The 26127-nt window shown below is 42.9% G+C and overlaps 1 protein-coding gene across 1 annotated transcript; it reads left to right on the top strand.

Moving 5' to 3' along the window:
* TRIM42 (tripartite motif containing 42) lies at positions 1-25907 on the top strand. Its single transcript, XM_037524666.2, has 5 exons — positions 1-524; positions 5024-5724; positions 11433-12262; positions 15529-15753; positions 25641-25907. Exons 1-5 carry the CDS (start codon positions 184-186, stop codon positions 25725-25727), a joined length of 2184 nt encoding a protein of 727 aa, XP_037380563.1. The 5' UTR covers positions 1-183; the 3' UTR covers positions 25728-25907.
* Positions 25908-26127: the final 220 nt, after the last annotated feature.

Here is a 26127-nt window from a genome sequence, read left to right as displayed (position 1 = left end):
CCAACTCATGAGCTTCCTAGTAGGGACACCGGCTGTGAAGGCCCCATAACAGCCACCCTTTTGCAACCTCCACACTGACGGCCTCACCAAGAGGGGGAAGGTCCCTCCGGAAAACTGACAGCAGGATTCTTGTAAAGGAGGCGTCCCAAGCCCTAGGGGGCAGGTGGCAATCATGTAGGCGCCATGGAGACTGCTATGTGTGTTTGCTCTCCATGTTGTACATGGCAGAGATGCTGTCCCCGATTATGCTCCTGTCTGTGCTGCAAGTTCGTCTTCACCTCGGAGCGGAACTGCACCTGCTTCCCCTGCCCTTACAAGGATGAGCGGAACTGTCAGTGCTGCCACTGCACCTGCTCTGAGAACCCCAACTGCCACTGGTGCTGCTGCTCCTGGGCCAATGACCCCAACTGTAAGTGCTGCTGCACCACCAGCAGCAACCTCAAGTGCTACTATTATGAGAGCCGCTGCTGCCGCAATGCCACCATCACCTTCCACAAGGGGCGCCTCAAGACCATCCACACCTCGTAAGTGCTGGGGACCCACTGCCAGCCACATTGGCTCAGGAAAACTGGGATCCTCCTATCACAAGGGAGCCCAGTGCCTCACCCCAAGTCCATTTCTCTACCTTCAAAGAGAAGGCCAACTATTTTGCAGCAATTAAGCATGTCCTCAACAACCACCACCCACCTGCAGACCTGAGTTCCAAATCCAAGCTCCATGGTCTGTGTGAATAAGTGCATGCTCTCCTGAACCTCAACTTTCCCACCTGTACAAAAGAGGATTATAGCTAATACTTCATGCTTACGCTACTTGCTAGGCACTCCATGCACAGTCCCATCAAACCCTTGCCAAATCCCACTTCCCCATGACAAAGCTGAGTCTTTGAGAAGTGAGGTTGTCTAGGATCACTCAGCTAGTAAGGTGAATCAGGATTCAAACCCAGAGTCTGTGTTCTTAACTTTCAAATGTTGTATTGCAAAATGGAGAGTATAAGACCTCTGTGATTTGGTGGTGTAAGGATTAATCTATGTGCTAGTAACCTGTCATGTGACATAAACATATGAAGTGATTTTTCTCTTTCTCCTCTGATGTCTGGATATTTGCAACATTTTTTGGAAAAGTAGTAAATTCCACAGGTCACTCTGACCCATATGGCCTATCTTAGAGTTGGCATTGGGGGTCTCAAGCACTCATGTGGGGCATTAACCCTCTATGCTGGGCACTGAGGCCACTCTTTCTTTTAAGTCACACATGAAGGAGATATGGAGCAGCAGAGGCAGACATGGGATAGGGGTTGGCATTCAACACCCATCACTGCAGATTGGCAGGATTCAGAGAGGCAGAAAAATGAGAGGCAGGCTTGAAACCTTTCAAGGCTGGAAAAACAACTCTGTGAGCAAGGGTTTGAAGAATTCAGGGGAAGAGTAAAGTCTTAGTTGAACACTTAGTAGATGGTTAATAAATGTTACTTCTCCACCCTTGAACATCTTCAGTGTTTGCATGGAGAACACATGGGTCCTGAATGCAGATCCAGAAAGAAGTATCCACACTCCTGAATTCTCTTGACAGCCCCCATTTTCTGTGTATCAGCAATGAAGAGTCACTGAGTCCATTTCAACAGGGGAAGAATGACAATGGCACTTGGGGAAGACGGCTTAGATCAGCTGTTCCCAAATCTTGATATGCTGTGAAATCACCTGAAGAGCTTTTAAAAATACTGATATGTGACCCTGATCGCCCATAGATTCTAATTTTTATTGGTTTGGGGGTATGAACCTGTCTCAGAATTGTAAAAGCCCTACTACACACACAGAGAGAAAGAGAGAAAGAGAGGGGGTGGTGGGGGAGAGAGGTGGGGGAGAGAGAGAGAGAGGGGGGAGGGAGAGAGAGAGAGACTTCTAAAGTGTAGAATGGCCCGGAGGAGACAGGGAGGGAATCCAAAAGACTAGTCCTTTAAACAATGAGAAGTGGTGCAGTGAGAACACAGGTATAAAAAAAGCAGAACTTAATTTGGGAGAGGGAGGGGGGAGAGGAGCAGAGGCCATATAGCTCAGCAGGAAGACCAGGCACTCAGCCTTGGGAACTGTTTGGGCATGGAACCATGGCCACTGACTGTCTAGGTCCAAGGCTTTTGGAGGATGCTCAGAGATGTTACTATGTCAGAGGTCAGCTCTGGGTTTAGTGTGGCTTAACTCGCATCTGGCCTCTTTCCTGGCTTCTGAACCACTGCCTCCACTGTTCCTTCTCACAACTTTCCATTTCAGCATCTTCCTCACCCACCTGCATTCTTGTCTCCTTCACCCCTTTCTGCCTTACTCATTTCCTTTTCTCACTGCCTTTTCACCTTCTCCCCCAGCTCCCTGGATCATTAACATCTGTCCCCCAGGCTTGCTTTCTCTTTCTCTTCCACCACCGTTCCTCCTGATTTCTCATACTGACCCCTCTATAGTACACCCTAATTCTCAGAGTCCCACCTTATCGACCTAGAGAAGTCTTTCTATCAACTACCACCTGAACCTCCAGGTGACCCGTTCATGTCCCAGGGAAGAGACTTAAAAAGCAGAGAGGGAACTAGGGTAAGAACATTGAGACCCACCGACCTGGAGTCAAGCATCCAAATCCCTAAGGGATGCGCTTTCCCAGTGTCTTAGTGTCCCTAAGGGGGTGCTCTGTCACTACTGGGCAGCTCCATACCAGTAAATTTGTACAACATCACTGACTATCTCAGCTGAGATATAGGCCCCTAGATATAGGAGTGGGGGAGGAGACATGGACATATAAAGGCTGCAAGAAGCAGAAGACAACACAGCCATGAGGTCAAGAATGATACCCAGGCATCACTAATATGAACAGAGAAGAGCGAGGAACAGTCAGAGTGTGTATCTCTGTTCATACCTCCATGCACACGGCTAATTTATTTTCATAAACTGCATTTGCCCTGATTGTAGCTTCTTAACATATGCTCTTGAATTTCACAAGGGTGCATTTACTTCATATTTCTTACAATTAAATATATGGAATCAACCTTAGATATTAGACTAATAAAGAACCAACACACACACACACACACACACACACACACACACGAAATAAGTATCTGTCATGGACTTAATCACTGCTTTCCTCCACTGTGGACATTAGCTGGCTAGTAGCAGGGGAGAGTAATCACAGTGGTGCCCTTTACTGAGTACTGACTAGGGACTAACAGTTAAGCACTTATTAAAAGTTATCTCACATAGACTTCGTAAAATTCTTTTGAAAAAAGTAGTTTCATGAGCTCTGAGTTACAGATAAGGAGACTGGCGATGAGGATGGCTGAGAAACTCTTGTCAAAGGTGAAATTTTTTAAAGCGGTGAATTCCATCATGTAATTCACTGTCACAGAGCCTATTAATCTAGTGATCAGACACATGCATTCTAGTATCCTGGGAAGGACAGTTTATCCCCTTCTGTGTTCCATCCTACTCACAAAAATAATGTCAATACCCTGCAGGAAAAACTCACCAAGAACACACTGTAGTTGCATGCAATTGGATTTGTCTCAATGCAATAAATGAGAATATACTGAAGCAAATGTCTGTAGTACCAGGAAGGCACAGAGCAGGATCTCTATGATCTGAGCAGATGGGTAAAGGAGAGTCCTGGAGTCCTTGGTGGCTTTTATTGAGCTTTTTACAAGGGGGGGGGGGCGGGAAGCCAGAAGGGTGGCAGGCCCCCCAGCCCCCACCAAATCTTCACTCTTTCTGGGCTCTCTGGCATTCTCTCATGGCCTCTGCTTCTCCTTTGCTGCTGTGCTTGTTTGCTCCCCTTCTCCTGCTTCTGTTCTCCTGCTCGTTCTATTGCTCTGCTCTGCTGGCGTCCCCGTGATGCCATCTTTATAAGCCCAATCTCAGCCCAGGTGTGCCCACCTATGCATGCCCACACCCTACTCCAGGTCCCCGCCATCAGGCATGCATTTAGGACCACAGGCACCCACCATTAATGCTAATGGTGGAAGGGCGAGAAAGCCAGATGATTTTTCACTTACCCTACAATGTCTCATAAGAAGGCATCAATAAATTACTACAGGATTTATGCTCACGTTAGATAGGTGGTGAGGGTAAACCTCCCATTAGGTATCTTACTGAACCTAGCCCAGAAGTTGGGAAGAACAGAGTGAGTCCAACACTATAATAGGTGAAAAAGCAGCAACCACTCCCAATAACCAGGATAAGGGGTATTTGGCCATTTTGTGTTTGGGACGTTATTGCTGTTGTCTGAATCCAAAGATGCTTAAGTGGCCTTGATTCTGCTTTGCTCTGTCACAGCCCCAGAATACCTCTGTCTGCTGGTGGTGTTCTATGATGTGACTGGAGGCCTAGCCCATGGTACGAGGCCAGTCTTTCTCTTGCTAAAGAATAATAAACAGGGCCTCCCTGGTGGCACAGCAGTTGAGCGCTGGGCTGCAAAGCTGCCCGCAGCCTCTGCAGCGCCAGTTCGACTCCCGGCCACCAGCGAGGGTCCCACGTGGTGCGACAGACCTCTCCTGCTGCACCTGCTGCTCCCCTCAGCAGTGTGTTTCGTCAGTCTGCCTGTTCTGTTCCCCACTCTGGCTCTGGTGAATTCTCTCACCCTCCCGTGTTTCTGACTGTACCCAGTGCTTGTATAAATGAATGAATGAATGAATGAATGAATGAATGAATGAATGAATGAATGAATGAATCTTTAAAAAAAAGAAAGAATAATAAGCAGTTGCAGAGCATTACTATGTTCCAGGCCTTGCAGATGTTATGGTAGATTTTTATCCCCTCAAGAAACTCTATAATGTATACTTATTTTATAATGAGGAACTAGGAGGGAGAGGTCAATTAGCTTACTGAAGGCCACCCAACCACAAATGGTGGAGGCAGGTTTGGAATTAGCACCCAGGTAGCCTGGCACTGAGCGCAGACTCCTCACCATCACACCTGACCGACTGTCAGAGACGTTCTTTCAGGGGCTCTCCAGCCTGTCTCTAAACCACGGTGTTGGCTTCCCCTTTCAGTTCCAAGACAGCCCTGCGCATCGGGAGCAGCGAGCCGCATCTGGACGACATCAAGGGCACTATCTCAGCAAATGGCAACCTAGTGCGCCATCTCTCCTGCCCGATGTGCAACCGGCTGCGCCTACACTCCTTCATGCTGCCCTGCCACCACAGCCTGTGCGAGAAGTGCCTGCGCCATCTGCAGAAGCGCGCCGAGGTCACCGAGAACTTCTTCATTCTCATCTGCCCGGTGTGCGACCGCTCACACTGCATGCCCTACAGTCAGAAGATGCACTTGCCAGAGAACTACCTGCGCGGGCGCCTCACCAAGCGTTACATGCAGCAGCACGGCTACCTCAAGTGGCGCTTCGACCGCTCCACGGGGCCGGTCATCTGCCAGGTCTGCCGCCACCAGCGCATCGCCTACAAGCGCTGCATCACCTGCCGCCTCAACCTGTGCAACGACTGCCTGAAGACCTTCCACTCGGACGTGGCCATGCAGGACCATGTCTTCGTGGACACCAGCCCCGAGGACCAAGACGAGAAGATCTGTATCCACCACCCGTCCAGCCGCATCATGGAGTACTGTCGGGGCGACCACGACTTGCTGTGCACCTTCTGCAAAACGGCTTTCCACAATGGCCACGACACAGTCCCCCTCATCGACGCCTGCTCGGAGAGAGCCGCGGCGCTGTTCAGTGCTATAGCCAAGTACAAAGCAGGTCCTGGGACCCCTTGAGCCCCTCCTAATAACGCCCTCTGGGGGACTGATGGGGAGGGTCCTAGGGCTGGTTAGCGAGGCCAGACCTCTACCCAGAGAAGCAACCAGAGCACTGGGAAGCTCTGCGGGGGCCGCAAACCCAGGAGCAACTACCAGCGGTCCCTTAGGCCCCCTGTGCCTTGGTTTCCTCATCTGTAAAATGAGGCAGTAGCTCCTCTTTGGGCGATTATGAGAATTAAATGAGTTACTCTCTAGGAAGCACACAAGAACCCACCTCACACATAATAAGTGCATGAAGACTCTCTAGTCTTGGTTATAATCTCAGGATCTTAGCCTCATTGGTCCTTTTGGAAAATGAAGAGTTTGACCCTATCTTATCCTGAAATTCTTGAGCCTTCCTAAGGCATGTTGTCACTAAAACTGGATTTCTTCAGTATTTTCCCTACTGGCAGAGTCGCGCAGCGGGGATGCGCAGTAACCCTCCCCTCCCCAAGCCACCTTCCTGCTCTCAGTATCTCATGTGCACTTGCAGTGTAGGCTAATTTTTTAAGCATTAGGGCTGTACTGGGCATGAGTTTCGGTTTGTTTGCAATCATCCCAGGCCAGGTAGGTTCACCGTCGGTTCAGGCAGCTTAAAAGAGAAACTTGGAGCCCTTGGCATCATCCCCACAGGTTTTTTTAATAGCACACAGGGGGACCAGCCAGCAGGGAGACAGCATATTGGGCCTCCTCCGAATCTCTACACGCTCTTTCCTCTGGGCTTCCTCTCGTAGCCATTGCTCCGCCTCTTGTAGCCACTCTCCACCGCCACTGTCTCGCTGCAGCCATCTCTGTGTGATGTCACCCTTATTGGCTCAGCCTCCAGGCCCAGGTGTGCCCACTTATGCATGCCCACACCCTAATCCAGGTGTCCACCATCAGGCATGCATGCCCTGAGCCCACTTGGAGTATTTGGAAAAGTACCCTCTGCATTCAAGGCCGCAGATTATAGCCACAGTGGCCAGCGGTGTAAAATCCTGACCATCACTTACCTTACAGGTTAATATGGGGTCAGGTTGGGAGCTGTTCTCTTTTCATCCCCTGTAGAGTCTTATCCTGGGTTATCCACTTCCTCTGCTGGTAGGTGCTCAAGCTATAGTTTTTCCGAGTGTATCTTTTTTCCAGGTCGCAGGTGTCTTGGATAGCTCAGCCTGGGCTTCAGGAAGTAGTCTCATCTATAGGGGAGATCAGGTGCTCTGACCCCACTCAGACTACAGCTATTCTGTCTTAGAGCCTCAGACTCAAGCAAGTAAACCTTGCCCTGCCCCCACCTCTGCAGCTCTCTCACAGTGCACCCTTCATCCCAGGTGCCTGCTTACACACCCCCTTATCCAGTGCAGTGACAGGTCTACGAGCCCCAATGTTTGTGAACCAGTAGCTATAGGGGGCTCTGCACAGCAGCTGATCCTTCCTCTTGTGCGATGTTCTGCCAAGTTATCAACCTAAAGAAAGCTCACTTGCAGTTTTCCTTCTCCTTTCCAGTGGGTCAATGGCCTTATTGTGGGCTGTGGTCATCAGTTTTTCCTGTAGGGGAGTTGGCTTTCTTTGCCAGCAGTGTCATTGTATGTGGTGGGAAGCCCCACCATCTTCACTCTGCTGCCATCTTGCTGGACTCATTGAATATCTACCTCATTAAAGGTCTTCTTTACCCAGGCCTCTTAGAAGAACTGTGTCTAATCTTCTCAATAATCTTCTAGTATAAGCATTAAAATTTCTTCATGGATAATGTAAGACAAGGAGCATGTCAAGAAGTAATTGGCACAAAACAGCCAGTAAATGGCAGCCCCAATCTGTCTCAAACCCCCTTGTTAATTCCATTTTTATTTGCAGCCTACTCTGTGCTAAACAGTGACCAGAATCTAAAGATAGAGATATAGGAAAACAACAGCAGCCCCCTACCACCACCACCTGTGGTATATTTCTTACAAAGAGGCCTACACTCAAGTGACAAAGTGCACCCACTCAACCCAAGCCCTGCCCTTGGTCAGATATTTCAGTGTTCATTGTAAACATGCTGGCCATGAAAGGAAGGCGGGTCTTCCTGAGCTGCACAGAAAGGTCTCATTGGACATGGAATTGGGTCAAAGACATTCTTGCTAATTCTATCCAAGACATCTCACCAGCAGGAATCAAGGGAATACCTTGATTTCTCTATTGCCCCATACCTAGAAACATTGTCAGTTGATGTTTATTCAGTTTTGTAAAAACTCACAGGGAAGCTTCTATGTAAAGAAACCTTATTGAAGCCAAGTTGTCAAGCAAATGGGCAGTCCTGTTGGTTTCTAGATTTCCTTAAGGTGAAACTCACTGCCTGGGCTTGGTTGGATTCTCTGAGATGTCAGAATGGGGAAGGAGCTGCTGCCCATAGCCTGCTTTGGGACCCGTGTAACCACAGGAAGCCCATGTCTTTAACACAGTAAAAATCCAGGATAGTTTTCTCATAGTCCAAGGCACCTAAATGTCAGCTGATAAAGTCTGACTCAGGGTAAGGGAAGGTCAGTACAAATTCCAGAAATACAGCTGTTGGGAAGGAGATAAGGGCCACCTTCCTGGCATATTCATTTAAATATATCTAAAGGATTTAACTTTTTTGTTAAAGAAATTGTAGCAGCAGGAAGGGCACAGAGCAGGATCTCTATGACCCAAGCAGAAGGGTGAAGGAGGAGCCTGGAGCCTTCAGTGGCTTTTCAGGCTTTTATTGGGATTTTACCAGGTACAAGGCAGGCAGGGGTGCCGGGGGGTTGGGAGGCTAATCACTCTTTCTGGGCAATCTGGCGTTCTCTCGTGGCCTCTGCTTCTCTGCTGGTTCCCTTCCCGTCTTTCGCTTGTTCTCCTCTTATGGTTCTGTTCCCCGTGATGCCGCACTTATAAGCCCTGTCTCAGCCCAGGTGTACCCACCTACATATGCCCACACCCCACTCCAGGTGCCCGCCATTAGGCATGCATTCAGGTCCACAGGGATCCATTATCAATCCCAATGGCAGGAGGGCAGAAAAAAACTGATACTTTACTTATCCTACAGGAATAACAAAAAAAAAAAAAAAATTTAACTAGTGTTCAAATTTGCTCATAAAGACCCAATAACTTTCTTGGGGAGGTGCCATAAATCTGCATTTTCAATAGATCTCCAGATAATTTAAAAGCAGGTAATCTGAGAACACTAGGCCTTGTTTGGGTTGATTGATTTAAATTCATGATGGCATCTCCTGGCTTTGCATCAGAACCCCTTAGGGAGCACTACCAAAAACTGATACCCATGTCCTATCCCCATGCACAGAGCAACAGGGGTCTTTCAAAAGCTCTCCTGTTGTCCTAACACTGTCAAATTTGAGAACTACCAGATTAAGGGGAACTCGGAAGTTTAGCTCTGCTGCTCAAAGTATGTTCCAAGATCCAATAGTTCCAGGAATCACCTAGGAATTAGTCATGTAGAATATCAGGCTGCACTACAGACCAATTGCATGGGAATCTACATTTCAAGATACCACCCCCCAGCCCTCAAAAATTCCCTTCAAAGATTAGATTCAAAACCTATCTACAAACTGCCTCACCTGGGTTCCTGAGCCTAACTCAGGTCAATTCATTTAGCAGGCAAAGGAAAGAGAAGGGTTTTGCTTTAATTCCCCAGGTGATTCTGATGCTCACAGAGGGGTAAGCAGCACAACTAGAACAATTCAGAATATAGGCTTTGAAATGAGACAAATAGAATTAGGCAGAGACCCTGTTTTCTCCCACTTACTTGCTGTGTTGCACTGGACAGTCCCTGAAGCTCTCTCAGTTTCTTTATCTAGATGGGAACAATATCTTCCTTATAGGAAGTGACGTGTAATGTATGACAACATGACTATGAGTCATAGTATGTATAAGATATGACAATATATGTATAGTAACTAGTTAATAGTAAATAATAGTAAATAATAGTAAATAATAGTTAATAGTAAATAATAGTAAATAGTAACTAGTTTTAAGTATATTGCCTGATGGAAAACTTGACTTTGCTTTAACTCAGCTCTTGCAAACAGCCATATTGTAAGTGGTCAGGTGGTGGCAGTTTTGGTCTCCTATTTCCTTTCTCTTGATACTACCTCTACCCTCTCATCTAAGGAATTTTTATTCTACTTCTCAGGAATTTGTTCTATATAATCTCAATTAATCCCTAATACAACAAGGAATTTCCTATCCAAATAAATTTGACAGTGAGTAACTACTGAAAAGTCAAAGAAATGAATGCAGAAAGTGGAGTTTCAGCTGCCATAAATCGCATCTGGGCTTACTCTTGAGGAAGCAGGAAGCACATCTGAGTAGCCCACAAGCTGATAGTTTCTCATTCACCCCCATTCTGTATCACCTCCTCTTCTGGACTAGTGTGAAGGGGGTGGTGGGCAGGAGATATGGGAATTTCAGAAAATAGGCCAGAGAGTGACACAGCTGACATTAACACCAAAGGGGTTAAAAAACAAAACACAAAGTTTTCCCTCCAACAAGCACCTTTGGAGCCTCTCGACACACACCCAACAAAATGGTCACCAACCATGGTCTCTGGGTCCCTGTTCTCACGGTCTGACAGAACTCCAGGGTTTTCTTACTCAAGTACACATCATTATAGTAGTGGTCACCACCCACAGGGGCCCAGCTTACTGTGGACCCAGGGCAATGTGAACACTCAAGTGATCACCACACTCTTGAATAAATTTTGGTGAGGATTAAAGCTCATCATTCCACTGTAGAGCCCACTTCATAGGGAGGAACTTATCTTTAGAATAGGCCACAGAATGTTAACATATCTTCAAATCACTGCCTAATGCCTAAAGTCAAAAAAAGTTCATTTCACAGATAGCGATATGGCATGTGCTCACTCTTTCCCACCACCCTTTGCACTGCAGTGTTGTTAGATTTATGAGTACCTCGAGCAGCGGTGCCCTCATATATTTATATCAATATTCCTACTTCCTAAAAGACATGTGATATGGAACAGCTGTCCAGCAAATGTTTGTTTAATGACTGTTTAAGGTCCAAATACCACGTGAGAGACTATAGGACAAGTTGGGTTCTCCTTGCAGTGCAACAGCAAACCCTGTTTTGTAAGGAAGTGAGGGAAAGGCAAAAGGAATAGGCCAGCTGAACCAGAGATTTGAAGTCCCCCAGTAGAGAAAAGGGGTAGGTGAAGAGCAGAAACGTGAAGGAAACTGCTAATTTCCCAATGTTGTCTAGGGCTAGGTTTTTAGTGATTGATAAAAGGCAGTGAGTAAGGCAGGTATCATCTAGTTTGTTCTCCTACCTCTACAAAAGTTTAGCCTTTACACAGAAAACCAGCCACTTTGTAAAATCACTTCTTCTCAAGTCCAACTTACTGATAAGTGACGTCTGCCAGAAATCAGTCTATGGTGGCCTTTAACTGCCAACTTCAGGCCCAAGGCCATAGAGAGAAATATACAAGGGAAGGATGACTGTGATACCTGAGGAAAGTATTGGAGAAGGAGAAAGAGGGTATACTGAGGGAAGCCAAATTCATTTCATAAAGCTTTTCTAGTAGGTTTTGGTCAGTTGCAAATACCTCTTCCTTCTTCACTCACTTCCTTGGAGCCCAAGGTAAGCTGTTCTAATTTGCTGCTGGTTTTGACATCTGGGGAGCTGAAAAATTTAACTGATAACTAATCTGGTTTTTTGCAGTCCGATATGAAATTGATAATGACCTAATGGAATTCAACATTCTAAAAAACAGCTTCAAAGCTGACAAAGATGCTAAGCGAAAAGAGATCAGAAATGGCTTTCTCAAGCTGCGTAACATTCTTCAGGAGAAAGAGAAATCCATCATGGAGCAGATAGAGAATCTGGAAGTTTTCAGGCAGAAGGAGATTGAAAAATATGTGCATGTCACAAACATGAAAGTGAATGAAATGGACGGCCTGATTGCCTACTCCAAGGAAGCCCTAAAGGAGACAGGCCAAGTGGCATTCCTGCAATCTGCCAAGATCCTGGTGGACCAGATCGAGGATGGTATCCAGACCACCTTCAGGCCTGACCCTCATCTCAGGCTGCACTCCTCGCACTGCATGCCTTTGGACTTTACTGAGCTTTCCAGTGCCATCCATGAGCTCTTCCCCACAGGACCCACAGGACCCAAGAAGGTAGAAAGCTCCTCAACAGAAAATCTGCCCACCCCCTACCCCATGCACCCAGAAATGATGATTGCCAGGAAGGTCACCTTCAGCACCCACAGCTTCGACAACCAACAGCTGTACCAGCGGAGCGCCTCTTTGTTGTCCTTCACCACCACTGGGGAGAAGGCCAAGGGTACCGAGGTCTGTGCACGAGCCCAGTCAGCCATGCCTGCCAAGCCCACAGAGGGCCTCTACACCTACTGGAGTGCAACCACAGAAAACCAACCTGTGCAGAACACCAGCAGCTTCCACAACTGGTACTCATTCAATGATGGCTCTGTGAAAACCCCAGGCCCAATAGTTATCTACCAGACTCTGGTGTATCCTCGAGCTGCCAAGGTGAGAAAGGCTCTGGGCCCTGTGGGGAATTTGGGAGAGTGCAGGGCATGGCGTAGAGTAGGGACTGTTACACTTAACTCTTTGAGCTCTAAGTCTGCTCACAAAAACCTTCTCCTCTGGACCCTTTTTGGTCTGCCTACTCAAAAGTGTGATTTTTTCTGAAATCTTAAGTAACCTGAGATTGGTTTAAACCCAATATATTAACACATAATCAGAAATGTATCTGAAAGCCCCAACTTCAAAGGCAGCTTCTTTATTGAAAAAGAAACCAAAGTAATTTGAAGACACCACTTGGAGAGTGTACTATTTCCCAAAGGAAAGCCTGTGATAGAGAGAACATGGAAATTGAAGTTAGAAATGTAGACTCCATTATCTACCGGCTACAATTACTTTAAATCACCATCTCTCCTAAAGAAAGGACCCTCCATAATTTGGAAAGATTGGAAGGATAATCCTCAATAGAATACCAATTCTTATCTCCCAGGATTCAGCTTGCAGGAGGGGGAGCTCATGGGAGAGCTCTTGCAGACCTCAGCAGTGGCCATCACCTGGCTCCAGAGGACAGAACTCCTCAGTCTCTTGGTCTAACATGGGAAAATGACCTTTCCCTTAGCATTCCCTTCAAATGCAGCTGAATCTAAATTGAACTCTTTATGAATTACTAAAGTTCAGCAAGAAAAAAGATTAACATGCAAGTAGATGTTCTATTAGAGCGTATTTTGCCTCTTCTTGAGGTGACATCTCTCAGACCAGCCCATGACCTGTTTTCAGGTGGTAGCACCCATCTTTTGCACCCATAGTCTGAGAACACCTCCAAAGGTTTTTAGTATCCTTGAAGGATAAGCTAGTGGTTCCCAAACATAAACATGCATGTGGAGTTCTAGTTAAAAGGCAGATTCTATTTTAGTGGGTCTGTGGCCTGAGAATCTCCTTTTCTAATTTCTGGATGTTGCCACTGACAGTGGTTTGCAGGTCACACTTTAGTACCAAGGGTCCCAAACAAAATGAAACCAGTCACTGACTAAGCTTTACTTTTCCACTTTCTTGACATATCATAATTTATGTTGTGGAGTCTGTAATTGATACGAAGAATCACCTTTTGTTGCAAAATGAAACACCCCCTCCCGTGGTCTGTCAGACACAGCCCTTCACATAAGTGACACTCACAAGTGAGCAACTGATCCTGTTTTTTCACATGACATTAGATCAGCACGGTCTACAATCTATGTGACACAAGCTCTGGGGTGGCATTCAGTCTCACCTCCACATCACTCAGGAGGTTGAAAGATCTTGCTCTGTAAGGGAAGGACTAGTGATGCCTCCTCTCATCTGAGCTTGGAGAACAGTCTCCCTGGTCACCTGTTTGCTGTCCCTGGAAGAGCTCAAGAGAAGGGCCTCCCTAGAAAAATCACTGAAACCTACTGACAGTGGTTTTTGATGTAAAAATACTATTGATCTTTATTTTAGATCTTGGAATGGAAATAACACAGGCATCATAGAGCTCACTCATGCAGAAGATGGAATCTGTGTTGACATCTCTCTCAAATGATGGTTGATTACTGGTTCCCATTAGGCTTTTGGCATAGAAAATATTCTTGGGCCTCCCTGGTGGTGCAGGCGGTTGAGTGCAGCGCTGTGAAGCTGTCCGCAGCCTCTGCAGTGCCAGTTCTATCCCCGCCGGCCTCCGAGCAGCCCATATGGCAAGCAGACCTCACCTGTCTCGCCCACTGTTCCCCTCAACAGCGTATTTTGTCATTCTGCCTGTTCTATTCCCCACTCTGCCTCTGGTGAGTCCTCTCACCCTCCCGCGCATCTGGCCTGTACCCCGGCTCTTGTATAAATAAAATAAATTTTTTTTAAAAAAAGGAAAATATTCTTAAAGTCAGTCTTAATAACTTATCCATATATATCTTAAAAATCCTAAGAGTTTTTAATAAAAACTCAATTTTATTTCTAGAAATCCCTCCCAAAGAAATGATAAAAAATTAGAATGTAGATTCATACCCCAAAGTGCTCATTGCACCATTATTTGTTAAAGTATTAAATTAGAAACAACTTAAATGTTCAACTACAGAAGGATTAAATCATTTATGGGCAGATATTAAAATGACGCTTTACTAAATTTTTAATGATATAGAGAAATATATAAAATATAGCAAATGAAAGAAAGCAGGAATCAAAGCAATATAATCCAAATTATATGTATTTGTGTGTTTGTATGTATTCCAAAACTGAAAAGAATTAATAATGAATTATTAACTGAATTGTGGGATTATGAATGATGTTTATTTTCTTTCCTTATACTTTTCTATACTTTCCAAGTACTTTACAATGAACTTCTTTATTTTAATAATCAGAAAAAATAAGTTGTTATTAATGTAATATAAATTTATAAAACATTTTAAAAGTATAAATATATAAAAATCACAAATCAATTATACTAATTCATAAAAATATTTAGATGTTATAAGAGCAATTATAAATTAATATTATAAACTAAAATGTTGAAATTTATTAAAATTTAAATAAAGCAAGTTAACATCTATAAAAATACAAGTATAAAATATTTATATGCCAAGAACAATCAGCTTATTGCAACTTGTTAATATTTCTTTTGCCAAGTTGATATTTTATGTCTTGAATGTGAATATATGTTCTCCGTTACTTGGATAAATTCTTTCACCTCTCTGGGGCTCTATTTCTTTGTGTATGTACTAAAAGTTCAATGTAGTCTGTACACATGTTGATGCTCAATGGTGCATCTGAAACCTATATAATGTTATGATGCAATGTTACTTTAATAAATTTTTTTAAAAAGTAAAAGGTAAATAAAATAAGGGATTGAAATCGCTAAATGTAAGCTTTCTGAGCCTCAACTGTAAAATAGGATAAAATCTCCTTTCCAAGGGGTTATGAGGACTAAATGAGCTAGACAATGCCTAACATAGAAACTGGTACATAATAGGTGTTCAATAAATAGTAGAGACTTTGATTAGTGCTATCAGGTAGGCAATGATCACCTCCATGTTGATGGACAGTAAAAACCCAGGGAGCAGACTTGGGCTCTTGTAATGCATCACAAACATCTCTTCAGGCCTCATGAAAATGTCTTTCAAGACTATTGCACAGGTCTAATTCAAAGTCATCAGCAGCTAAAGGGCATGAAGTCAGCTTCAACCTACAGATCATCAAAGATGTAAAACTTTATAGGAAAGAAGTTTGAATGGGAAAGAAGGTACCCAGCTATGTGTCTATTTCTTCCATAGGTTTACTGGACATGCCCAACAGAAGATGTGGACTCTTTTGAGATGGAATTCTATGAACTCGTTACTTCTCCATCTAACAATGTGCGGACAGAGCTCTGTGGACAAATTCGGGATATAATGCAGCAGAATCTGGAGCTACACAACCTGACCCCCAACACTGAATACCTATTTAAAGTTAGAGCCATCAATGACAACGGTCCTGGGCAATGGAGTGACATCTGCAAGGTACTGTGCAGATTATTTTTCAGAACAATCTTCTTTATACACTCAGGAAGCAGCTCTGTTGGATGATCCTAAGATCACAGAACCCACTGTGTGACTGCCTCCTCTAACCACAGAAAACTTGTTAACTGGAGTCAAAGAGAAGGCTGCTGGGCTCAGCAAACTGCAAATAAGGCTTGAGAATTGTTACTTTAGTTTGATTCAAAAAAAAAAGGTTTGTGCCAGGCATTGTGTTAGGATGTAGAGATTCAGAGGAAAATAAGACATGATTTATGCCTTCAAGAATGTCCGGGTTCATCAAATAATAATTGTGGTGAGAGGAGGCCAAAAAAGAGTTACACGCCTGCCCCCTTGGTGAAGCTAAGCGAGGGTAGGGTGCCAGATTTAAAAAACACAAAGACAGAATGCAGACAAATGATTTTTAAGTAAGTTTGCCCCTTGCAGTATTCAGATGTACTTATACTAAAAAAAATTGTTAGTTGTTGCTTATCAAGGAATGACCATTAAGTAGGTGAGGATGGACTCCAAAAAAAAAGACACAAAATTATTTTTATCTTTTTTGTGATGCAAGACTGATTTTTCTTTATATCCCACTTGCGTGAGTATAATTTTAGTAAGAGTCAAAGAAGAAAGGGGCAAAAGATAGCAAGAATGCTTAGAGCTCTCTTACTCTACACCCATGATGGTGTTCTATGGAATCAGAATAGATCATGTCTTAATCAGGGATTCTTTAGAAGTAAAAAACAAGCCTGTTCATCTTAACTTTTGAAAAGGAAACTTTATGATTAAAAGAAAACAAATTCATGAGACCACTCCAGCCTACACATCTCTCTTACTCTATCTCTCTCTCTCTGCACCATTTTCAACTAGTCCTTAATTTCTCCTCTGCTACATTCTGCTTGCATGTGGTGGGGTCTGTCATGGCCAAAGCTCTGTGGGGCCATCCTAATCTGACCCACCATGCTCCCTTTGTCCCTGATGAAATGCTTGCAGAAGACACCCTGATTGGTTATCTAGTGATAAAGGGAAGCAAGAGGTGGGTGGGGCACAATTCTGAGACTGATGTTGGTCAGTATGACTATAGTGAGTCTCCTGGGGTGGGGACTCCTACCTCATTCTGAGGGCCAGTTTCAGTCTCAAGCTCTGCTGTGGAGCCTGGCCGCCATGCGCACTCCTGCCCGTTCCCACAGAGGTCAGACACCTTGCCCTGGGAAGTAAGTGGAATGAAGAGAGTGGACCTGGCTGCTCCTCCTGCCAACCTCAGCCAGTTGTCTGTCAGTCAGTTGTCCCTGATCCCTTCCTGCTAACACCCTTCTCTCCACAGCATGGAACTAACTCCCCACAGCTGCTACCCCATTCTTCAGTGTGTCATTTTGACTATGGATTTTTCCTGCACTCTAATTTCGCCCTCCTCCTCATTTTTCAGGGATTCCTCAAAACTGTCTTGCCCATGGAGGACCCTAGGTGCTGTCACTAATTTATATATATATATATCTTCTGTCCTTTTTTAAATGTGAGGAACAGGGATAGGGTGGAGGGACTAAAGTATGTGACCTTTCTCAGGCAGTGGTTTTATCATCCCTCTTCAACTCTGAACTCCTTGAGAACAAAATGCTTGTGTTATTCATCTTTGTTTCTCCCACAGTGCTTATTACAGCACTGTGTATGTAGCAGGTCTTAATGATTATTGAATGAATACATGAGTGAAAATGTGACCAAACAAATGAACATATGAATGAATGTCTAAATTAAAGAATGAGAAAATAAATTGATAAATAAAATTAATAATTATAAAGTACCATGAGATGCCTAAAAGCTGTTAAGTGTTTTATACAATCAGTCAGGAATAACATTCCCCCTGAAATTGTGTTTATGCGATTAATTTGCATTCCAATATGAGGAGCAAACCCATTCTAGTTTCTTTGCTTTTTAACACCATTTCTAAATGAGCAGAGCACTAATTAATGAGGTTTTCTGGAAGCTTCATTTTTATCTGACTTGCAGAGCTGCAATATAGATTTTTCCTTCAGAAGTAATTCTTCCTCTCTCTTTGTGATTATATTAGCATTCCAGGGGAAACACTGGTTTCCTTAGCATTTGTCATGATTTGCATAAGTAAAGGCTTCAATGGTGAATGAAAATAAGATGGTGTGTTTGAATGACATTTATAAAGCTTCATAAAAGTAATGACTTCAGCTCCTTCTTATAAAATCGAAATATTTTTTCTTTGGCATCAGTTCTATGCAGGTATTCCTGAAAGATTTCATTTAAAATGTTGTAATGAGGCAGCAGAATCATTTCTTATCCAAAATGCAATATTTCATCATATGTACCTTTGTAAAGAAAGTGAAATAACAGCTTTTATATTTGATTTTCATATTCTGTAGCTTGTTGACTTTTTAAGGGATTTTATTTGCAGTATAATACATGAAGCATGAAAATTAACTTTAAGACTTGCTAAGGCCCCATTTATTGAAGGTCAACTATGTCAGACACCCAGACGCTGCATATCATCACCACTGACCTGCCCAGCCTCTCAGATGGTGGGAAGCTACTGCCTCCAATATACCGATGAGACTATCGAGGATCAGAGAATATGTCTGGCCTCATATCAGTCGAAGGAGGAGTTGAATGGGAATTAGTTCTTCTCCAATGTGGGAACTCTCTATTTCCTGTACCATGATCAGATGCAGCGAGGTCTGGGCAGTGGGCTCAGCCTTGGAGAGCTGGCCCCTCATGCTTGACAGAATGTTGTCCAAGTAAACAGCAATGAGAGCAGGACTTCTTTTATTTATTTCTTTATTTTTGAGAGTTAAGATTATGCATTGGAAAGAGCACTGGACTTGGGCTTGTGGACCTGGATCCACATTCCAACACACTCCATGAAATAGACACTGTGTTGGCCTTACTCACCCCTCTTGACCCATGGTCCTCGGCGAAGAGCCTTTAACATCTAAGAATTTGATATTTTTGAAAGAATGGAGTATCCTTTGGCTTCAGTTTCTCCTCCTTTTCTTCTCCTAGTCTTCAATGTACCTGTTGACCAACAACGCCATTTCTGAAAATAATATCCTTACCTTCACTGTCTATCTCTGACTTCAAAACTCAGCTATCTGCCCATGACAAGTCCAACTTTTTATCTGTGCATTGGTTTCTTATTGTATTTGTAACAAATTAGTGACCCAAACAACATAGACTTATTTATTGTCATATAACTTTGGAAATAGAAAATCTGAAATGAATCTCACTGGGTAAAAGCCAAGAGTCAGCAAGACTGTGTTCCTTCTGGAAGCTCTAGGGGAAAATTCATTCCCTTGCCTTTTCGAGCTTCTGCATGCATTCCTTGGCTTATGGCCCCTTCCTCTATTTTCAAAGCCAGCATTATTAGATTGAGTCATCCTCACACTGTTATCTCTCTGATTCTCTTCTGGCTCCCTCTTCTACTTTGAAGAACTATTATGATTATATCAAAGTTACCTGGTGATTTAGGATACTCTGCCCAGTTTAAAGCCAGTTCACTAGCAACTTTAATCCCCCTTTGCCATGTAGCATAACATAAGCACAGCTTCCAGGCTTAGGATTTGGAATGGCTCTGGGGAATAGAAGGAGCATTACTCTTATTCTGCCTACTATAATCTATAAACTGGTTGCCCCAGATTATATCATATTCATTCATTTTTTAAAAAGATTTATTTATTTATGCATATAAAAACTGAGGTGTAGGCCAGAATTGTGGGGAGGGGATGAGAGGATTCACCAGAAACAGAGCAGGGAGCAGAACAGGCAGATTGACTAAAATACACTGCTGAGGGGAAGAGTGGGTGAGACAGGAGAGGTCAGCTCTGCCATGTGGGTTAGTTCCCTGGCCAGGGATCAAACTAGTGCTGCAGTGGCTGTGGATTGCTTCATAGTGTTGAAACTTAACCCCCTTGCACCACCAGGGAGCCCCTATATCATATTTAGAGGGAAATTTCAGACTCGATATTACTTATAAGCTAGTACTGTTCTGGATCTTCCTTATCACTACTAAGTAAAAGTGCTTACCCCCATCTCCACCTATCCTCTGAAATTCCTTCTCAGTGTGTGCTGGGTTCCACTCCCTGTGATTCACAGGTATTTAATCCACCTTGGTACTCTGAGTCTCACCATGCTGACCAATGTCTATTCCATCTGGAACTCCAGACACAGAGTAGGGTTGCCTGGACTTTCTGGGCATCTTACAAATTGTTTTTTCTTAAATCCCCCTTCTCTCTTATACTGAAAACTCTGCCTAGGCTGACATGCACCTTCAGAGGTTGGTGATGGAGGTCAATTTGGGTTACCATCACTATTCACACTCAGCATAACTACCCCAAACCTACCTCATACAGGTGTTCCCCATATCCAAAAGTAGAGTATTCCTATTTGGTATGATTGGTAAGCTTTGGGTATCTGGGGATGCCATTTCCATTAATTTATCTGAAAAAGGTTTTGACCATTCTCAGACCCTGAAACTAACCTACCAAATTACACTAAATAGGAATGTTCTGCTTTAGGATAATGGGGGTAACCTGTGGCTTCATGCCCTGAAATGAAATCAAAATGGTTTACATTTTCTATCTACTTAGGATTTATTCTTTTCCAAGGGACTCCATGATCCTTCATGCAAATAGAACTTATTGACACCTCCTGCTTACTTGCCTGGAAGGCAGGCTTGAACCCTGGAGTGAGTATAATTTAGGTTCAAGCTGAACCTATTATTGTTAACCTCATATATAGAGTTAAATTAATCATACCCCTCAATTCATACCCCATTATCATCATTGATCTACAGGAGGTCTTTTTCTTGTGCATATATTTCCTTGGTGATCATTCTTCCCTAGACTTCCATTCTATTATGTTTTATGTGTATCTTGTTACTTCTGTGTGTCTTGCATAATGTGTATTGTTTGAGATTGTTCTTAACTTACACAACAATACTGTGTTACATATCTTACTTTACGCCTTACCTTTTTTCCCTTTTATGGCACCTTTAGAAAACTAATGGTGTCCCAAATTACTGTATTTTTATGATCAATCCAAGTTGTCATGCATATTAGGTCACTTACTCTTAATGTTGCCTCATCCTTCATAATATGCATTTGTCCACATTTTAGCATCTACTCAGCTGCTACCCAGGTGAACTCCAATAATGCTGCAGTGTACAGCCTCCTGACACCTCATGGGCAGGATGGTGATGGGAAAACTTGTCTAGGATTCTTAATTAATTTTCTAGGGCTTCTACAACAAAATACCACCAATTGGTGTTGCGGGGGAAAGAGGGGAGTCAGCTTAAACAATAGAATTTTATTTTTTCACAGTCTTAGAAGCTCAAAGTCCAAGATCAGGGTGTTGGCTGGTCTAATTTCTTCAGAGACCTCTCTCCTTCACTTACAGATGACTACTATCTCCTGGGGTCCTCAGACAGCCTTTTCTCTGTATGCACGCACCTCTGGTATGTCTGCATGTCCAAATTTCCTCTTCTTATTTGGATATTAGTCAGATTGCTTTAGGGCCCACCCTCAAGATCTCATTTTAATGTAATCACCTCTTCAAAAGCCTTATCTCCAAATACAGTCACACTATATTTGGTACTGGGGGTAGGACTTAAACATATGAATTCTGGGAGAAAACAATTCAGCCTTTAACAGATACATACCATGAATGAAATTGCTGTATCTTGGTGTCTGTGCATATTTGATGTGAGCACATGCACACTTGCCTAGGAATGAATGACAGTTCTTGTAATTTAAGCTCCACCTACAATTGACACAATCCAGCTTTCTGAAATTTTGCTAGCCCACTAGGTATAAAGTGCAATCTCTTTACTGTTTTTAATTTCATTTCAGATGCTTGTTATTTTTCAGGATTTCCTCTTCTGTAAATAGCCTAATAATGTCTTTTGCCCATTTTTTCTGTTGCATTTTTCCTTTTCAAAGTGATTTGCAGGATCTCTTTATACAGTCTAGATAATGATTTTAGACACTGCTAATATCTTCTCCATTCCAATGTTTATATATTAACTTTGTTGATAGAGTACTTCATGAAACTAAAGAAATCTTCAATTTGATTTGATCAAAGTCAAAGTCATCAATTATTTTTTCCTTATGATTTGACCTTTTGAAGCTGTGTTTAAGAAGTCCTTCTGAAGGCTTAGTGCACAAAAATAATCTTCCACATATTCCTTTATTAACGTTATAGCTTCTGCTTTCAAAGTTGACTATTACTTCATCTAGAGCTTGCTGTTGTCTGTAGTTCTGGAGAGTGATGGACTTTTTCTGCCATGAAGCAAACCACTTTTCCCAATCACATTTTACCAAACCATTTTTTCTCCACTAGCATACAACAAAGGTGACTTTGCTCTTACATTAAGTTGTCATATATGTAAGGGTGCATCTCTGAACTCTCTATTGTATTCCACTAGCTTATTTGTTTATTCATATGTCAATACCACACTGGTTTTACTTTTTTATTGTAGAACTCAGCTTTGTGCTATATCTTGACTAACTGCCAACAAGGTAAGTTTTTCCATTACCCTTCTTTCCTTTTTAAGGTTGTTTAACTAATCTTAGAAATGTGTTTTGTTTTCTATGGGTTTTGGGGGGTATTTTTTGCATAGAAGAATTGAGGTATAAGCCAGAAGTGCAGGGAGGTGAGAAGATTCACCAGAGACAGAGTGGGGAGCAGAACAGGCAGATTGACTGAAATACACTGCTGAGGGGAGCAGCAGACGAGTCAGGAAAGGTCTGCTGTGCCATGTGGGTAGCTCCCTGGCTAGGGGTCAAACTCAGTTTCTTCAGGCCTAGCACTGTACTTAATCCCTAGGCTACTAGGGAGATCCCAGAAATGTATTCCTTCATATAAATTTTAGAGTAAATAAATTGAACTCCTAAAAATAAATCTAGATCAAATTTCACTAGGAAGGCATTGAGTCTCTAAATCAATTTGGAGACATTTAAGACTTTTGTAATATGTCTGAACATTTATTCATATTATCTTCTATGTGCTTTACAAGAGCTTTTACCTTCTTCCCATAAAGTTACTATATGTTCCTGGTACCTGTTAACAAGGAATTTACAGACTTTGTTGATATTCTGAGTGTTATTTTCTATTTGATTATATTTTCTAGTGTTACTGGTTTAGAACAAGAACTACCAGTGTTTGTCAGTTAATCTTGATTTCAACAATCCTGATCAGCTATTTTATTATTCTGAGAATCTGTTATTCCAAATTATGCTCTATAATTAATAATCATTTATGTCTTTCCTTACAGTGCTCAAAATTGTTTTTTGTTTTTCTTTCCATGAGCCCTACAGAAAATGGTTGCCACAATACTTGATATCCTTGTATTATTCCTGATATTAACATTTTGCCACTGAGCTATGATGATTTTGATTTCATTTTTGTAGTGTGTAATATTTATTACATTAAGGAAATTTCCTTGTACTTCTAAATTTCTGAGAGTTTATGCAACCTCATAATTTTTTTTTGAGATAGTATGATTTTTCTTTTCCTTTAGGCATTAATAAAGTGAATTATATTGATTTTTTGATGCTAAACTTGGATTCATGGAACAAACTTTATGAGATCATGATGTATTTTTTTAATACACTTAATTTTTAGTTAACCTGTATTTTATTTTGTTTTCTTGTAGCTATGGCCATAAGTGAATGAGACCTATAATGTTTACTTAGGCTGTTTTTATCTTGTTCTGACATCATTATTTTACTAGCCTTATAAAATGAACTGGGAAGTTTTTATCCTTATCCTATTTTCTAGAACAACTCTTTCACAAAAGTTGTAGAGTTCATTTGGAAAACCATCTGAACCTAGGGCATTTTGAGCAGAAATGGGATGTCAACTATCATTATAATTTCTTTGCTATCTCTATTTCTGTACTCTGTTTTTTCTGACCTGTTAGCAGGCAGACTTAGGGGCATCCCAGGACCCCTAAATTTGTGTGGTCCAAACAGCATATGCCATCCACCACATAAAAACAAAGCACATTAATACCTAAAATCATCAATAGAAAAAAAGTAGAATTGATGTGCAACAGAGAGATAAGAAGCGAAAGGATATAGTTTCCCAATGAGACACCCAAAGTTACCCATCCCCTTGTGATAAATGCCCAGCCAAACAGGATTGGCACTGTGGCCTGAAATCTTGCCACAAGTCTAAGGCACCTGCTGGCGGGAAACCATGTGAAAGAGGCAGAAAGGGCCAGGCAAGTCTAGAAGGAAAGGAGCAAATTAAAGGACAAGTCAAGATAAAGGCAAGGCTCCTATTGTAAGCCTCCCTCTGGTCTCTCATTCATGTCTCTTCCACCTGTCTCCTTCCATGTACCCCAGGTCACTGGAGCAAGTCCAAGATCAAGAAGCAAATACTGCTGCTTCTTCTCATGTCTCTGCTCTACATGACTCCTCCAAGTCTTCTCTCTAAATCCTCTCTCCTTAGTCCTTCTTAGCTTCCCCTCACTGCTCATCTCCATCCTTCATTAGGTGGGGCAGCGAACATGATACTTTCCCTTTTTAGATTACACTGTTACAATTCCCTTGTTGATAGACACACCTTACTCCCTGCACACCTTACATGTCACACACAGTCTTTGTCTTTGGAGATCCTAGAAAACATTCAGGCAATGATCATATCCTTATTTATTCTGAGTCAAATGCCAGTCCCTCACAACACTTTTATCCCTTCCTCATGGGCCCCCAGTAGCTCTGTGTGTATTTCTTAACACTACTGAAATTATTTTTATCCAGTGTTATTTCTAGGTGTTATCTCCATTTTATCCAGCAATAGGTAACTAATGCCACGTCTATAAAATGAGCTTTACTTTGTATGAAGCCCATTTCTCTAAAATTGAAAGGAAATTTTATATAAATAGAGAGCATAATGGTAATAAGTGTTGATTTTTTTTGCCCTTCCCCTTTGAATATACACATTAAAAGTTTAACCCTTTGTATATAGAGACTTTGTGCCTTATGCAAACTTTGCTCTTCATATTCCAAGCTACACACTTCCCCATCACCCTCCCTGGATCTTGATTCAACTAGACAGAGTCCATTGGGCCATCTCTTAGCCCTGGACCCCAACCTCACCCCTGAAATGCCTCTTCACTAAATGTGAATTGGGAAGGAATGGGAATACTCTTAGACCAGAAAGATGGAGAAATCTACCAATTTCAAAGTAAGGTATGGAGACCCACATTGAAGCTGAGCTGGTGAGACTTCCAGGATGGCCCTGCTACCCAATGAAATCTGCCTTTTCTAGAAAGTACTGACCATTCACTATGAACAAAGATAGTATGAAGCATCAAAGGAAGTGATTGGCAGATTCACAGAGGATATGGTTTTACTCACCTGTCATCTACTTTCCTAACAAACTTCTTCTTAGTACAACCAATGTTGGGACTACAAAAATGAAAGACCTTCATTCCCCAACACCCCAATCAAGATGCTCACAGTTGGATAAGAAAGTCAAACATATTCACTGAAATTTACAAATAATAAAATCTGTGACAGAAGCAATTTCCAGGGGCTGAGGGAGGGAAGACCCAGGGCACAACTCCATGGTGAAGCCCATCTGGTGTCATAGCTCCAACATAGTCATCAGCACCTGGTCACATGAGCTGCCTTAAAGGGGTTGTGAAATCTCAATCCCATCACATGAGACTTTAGGAAAGCTACCTGGTCCTTCTGAGCCTCAGTTTCTTCATCTGTAAAATGGGATGGATGGCACCTGCCTCAGGTGGTGGTTTCCAGGAGGAGATGATGAGATAACGTGTACAGTGTCTGGCATGCACCAGGGCCAGGCTCCTGGGAGCTGCTGCTTCTGCTGCTTGTGCCATGGCTCTCTGCTTCTGATTGCAGGTGGTGACACCGGATGGGCGTGGGAAGGCCCGAGCCAAGTGGGGCCTGCTGAAGAATATCCAGACTGCCCTCCAGAGGCGCTTCTGAGCCTCCCTGTAGAGCAGGCAGCAACCTCAGAGATGCACCTCAGAATAGACACATATGTACATACATCATGTATATGTATTTTTTTCACCATATTCTTCAATGAGTTTGTAGCTGATGCTCACAGGACCTCTGAGCCATTCCAGCAGAAATCCTTTAACAACAAATAAAAGGAAATGCCTAATGTCATTATTTCTGTTTGCTCATTATTATGAAAGTAAGATGCAAAACAGTCAGAAGTCCCCATGTTTCCATTAGCTCATATCTAACTCTAGGCTCAGAAATCTGTAGTGGGAGTCATGCCTGGGCAGTAGCAGAGGCACTCTTTGCAGTCATGTCCCAAGGTATGCAATCTCTCTCTCATCTAACTAGATGTCAGTGTGCAAATCACTAATTGGTAGGA

This window comes from Talpa occidentalis, unplaced genomic scaffold (assembly GCF_014898055.3).
Source record: "Talpa occidentalis isolate TD23 unplaced genomic scaffold, MPIMG_talOcc4v2.1 talOcc4.4, whole genome shotgun sequence".
NCBI classification, from domain to species: Eukaryota; Metazoa; Chordata; class Mammalia; order Eulipotyphla; family Talpidae; genus Talpa; species Talpa occidentalis.
This window is presented reverse-complemented; position numbering and strand designations above follow the sequence as displayed.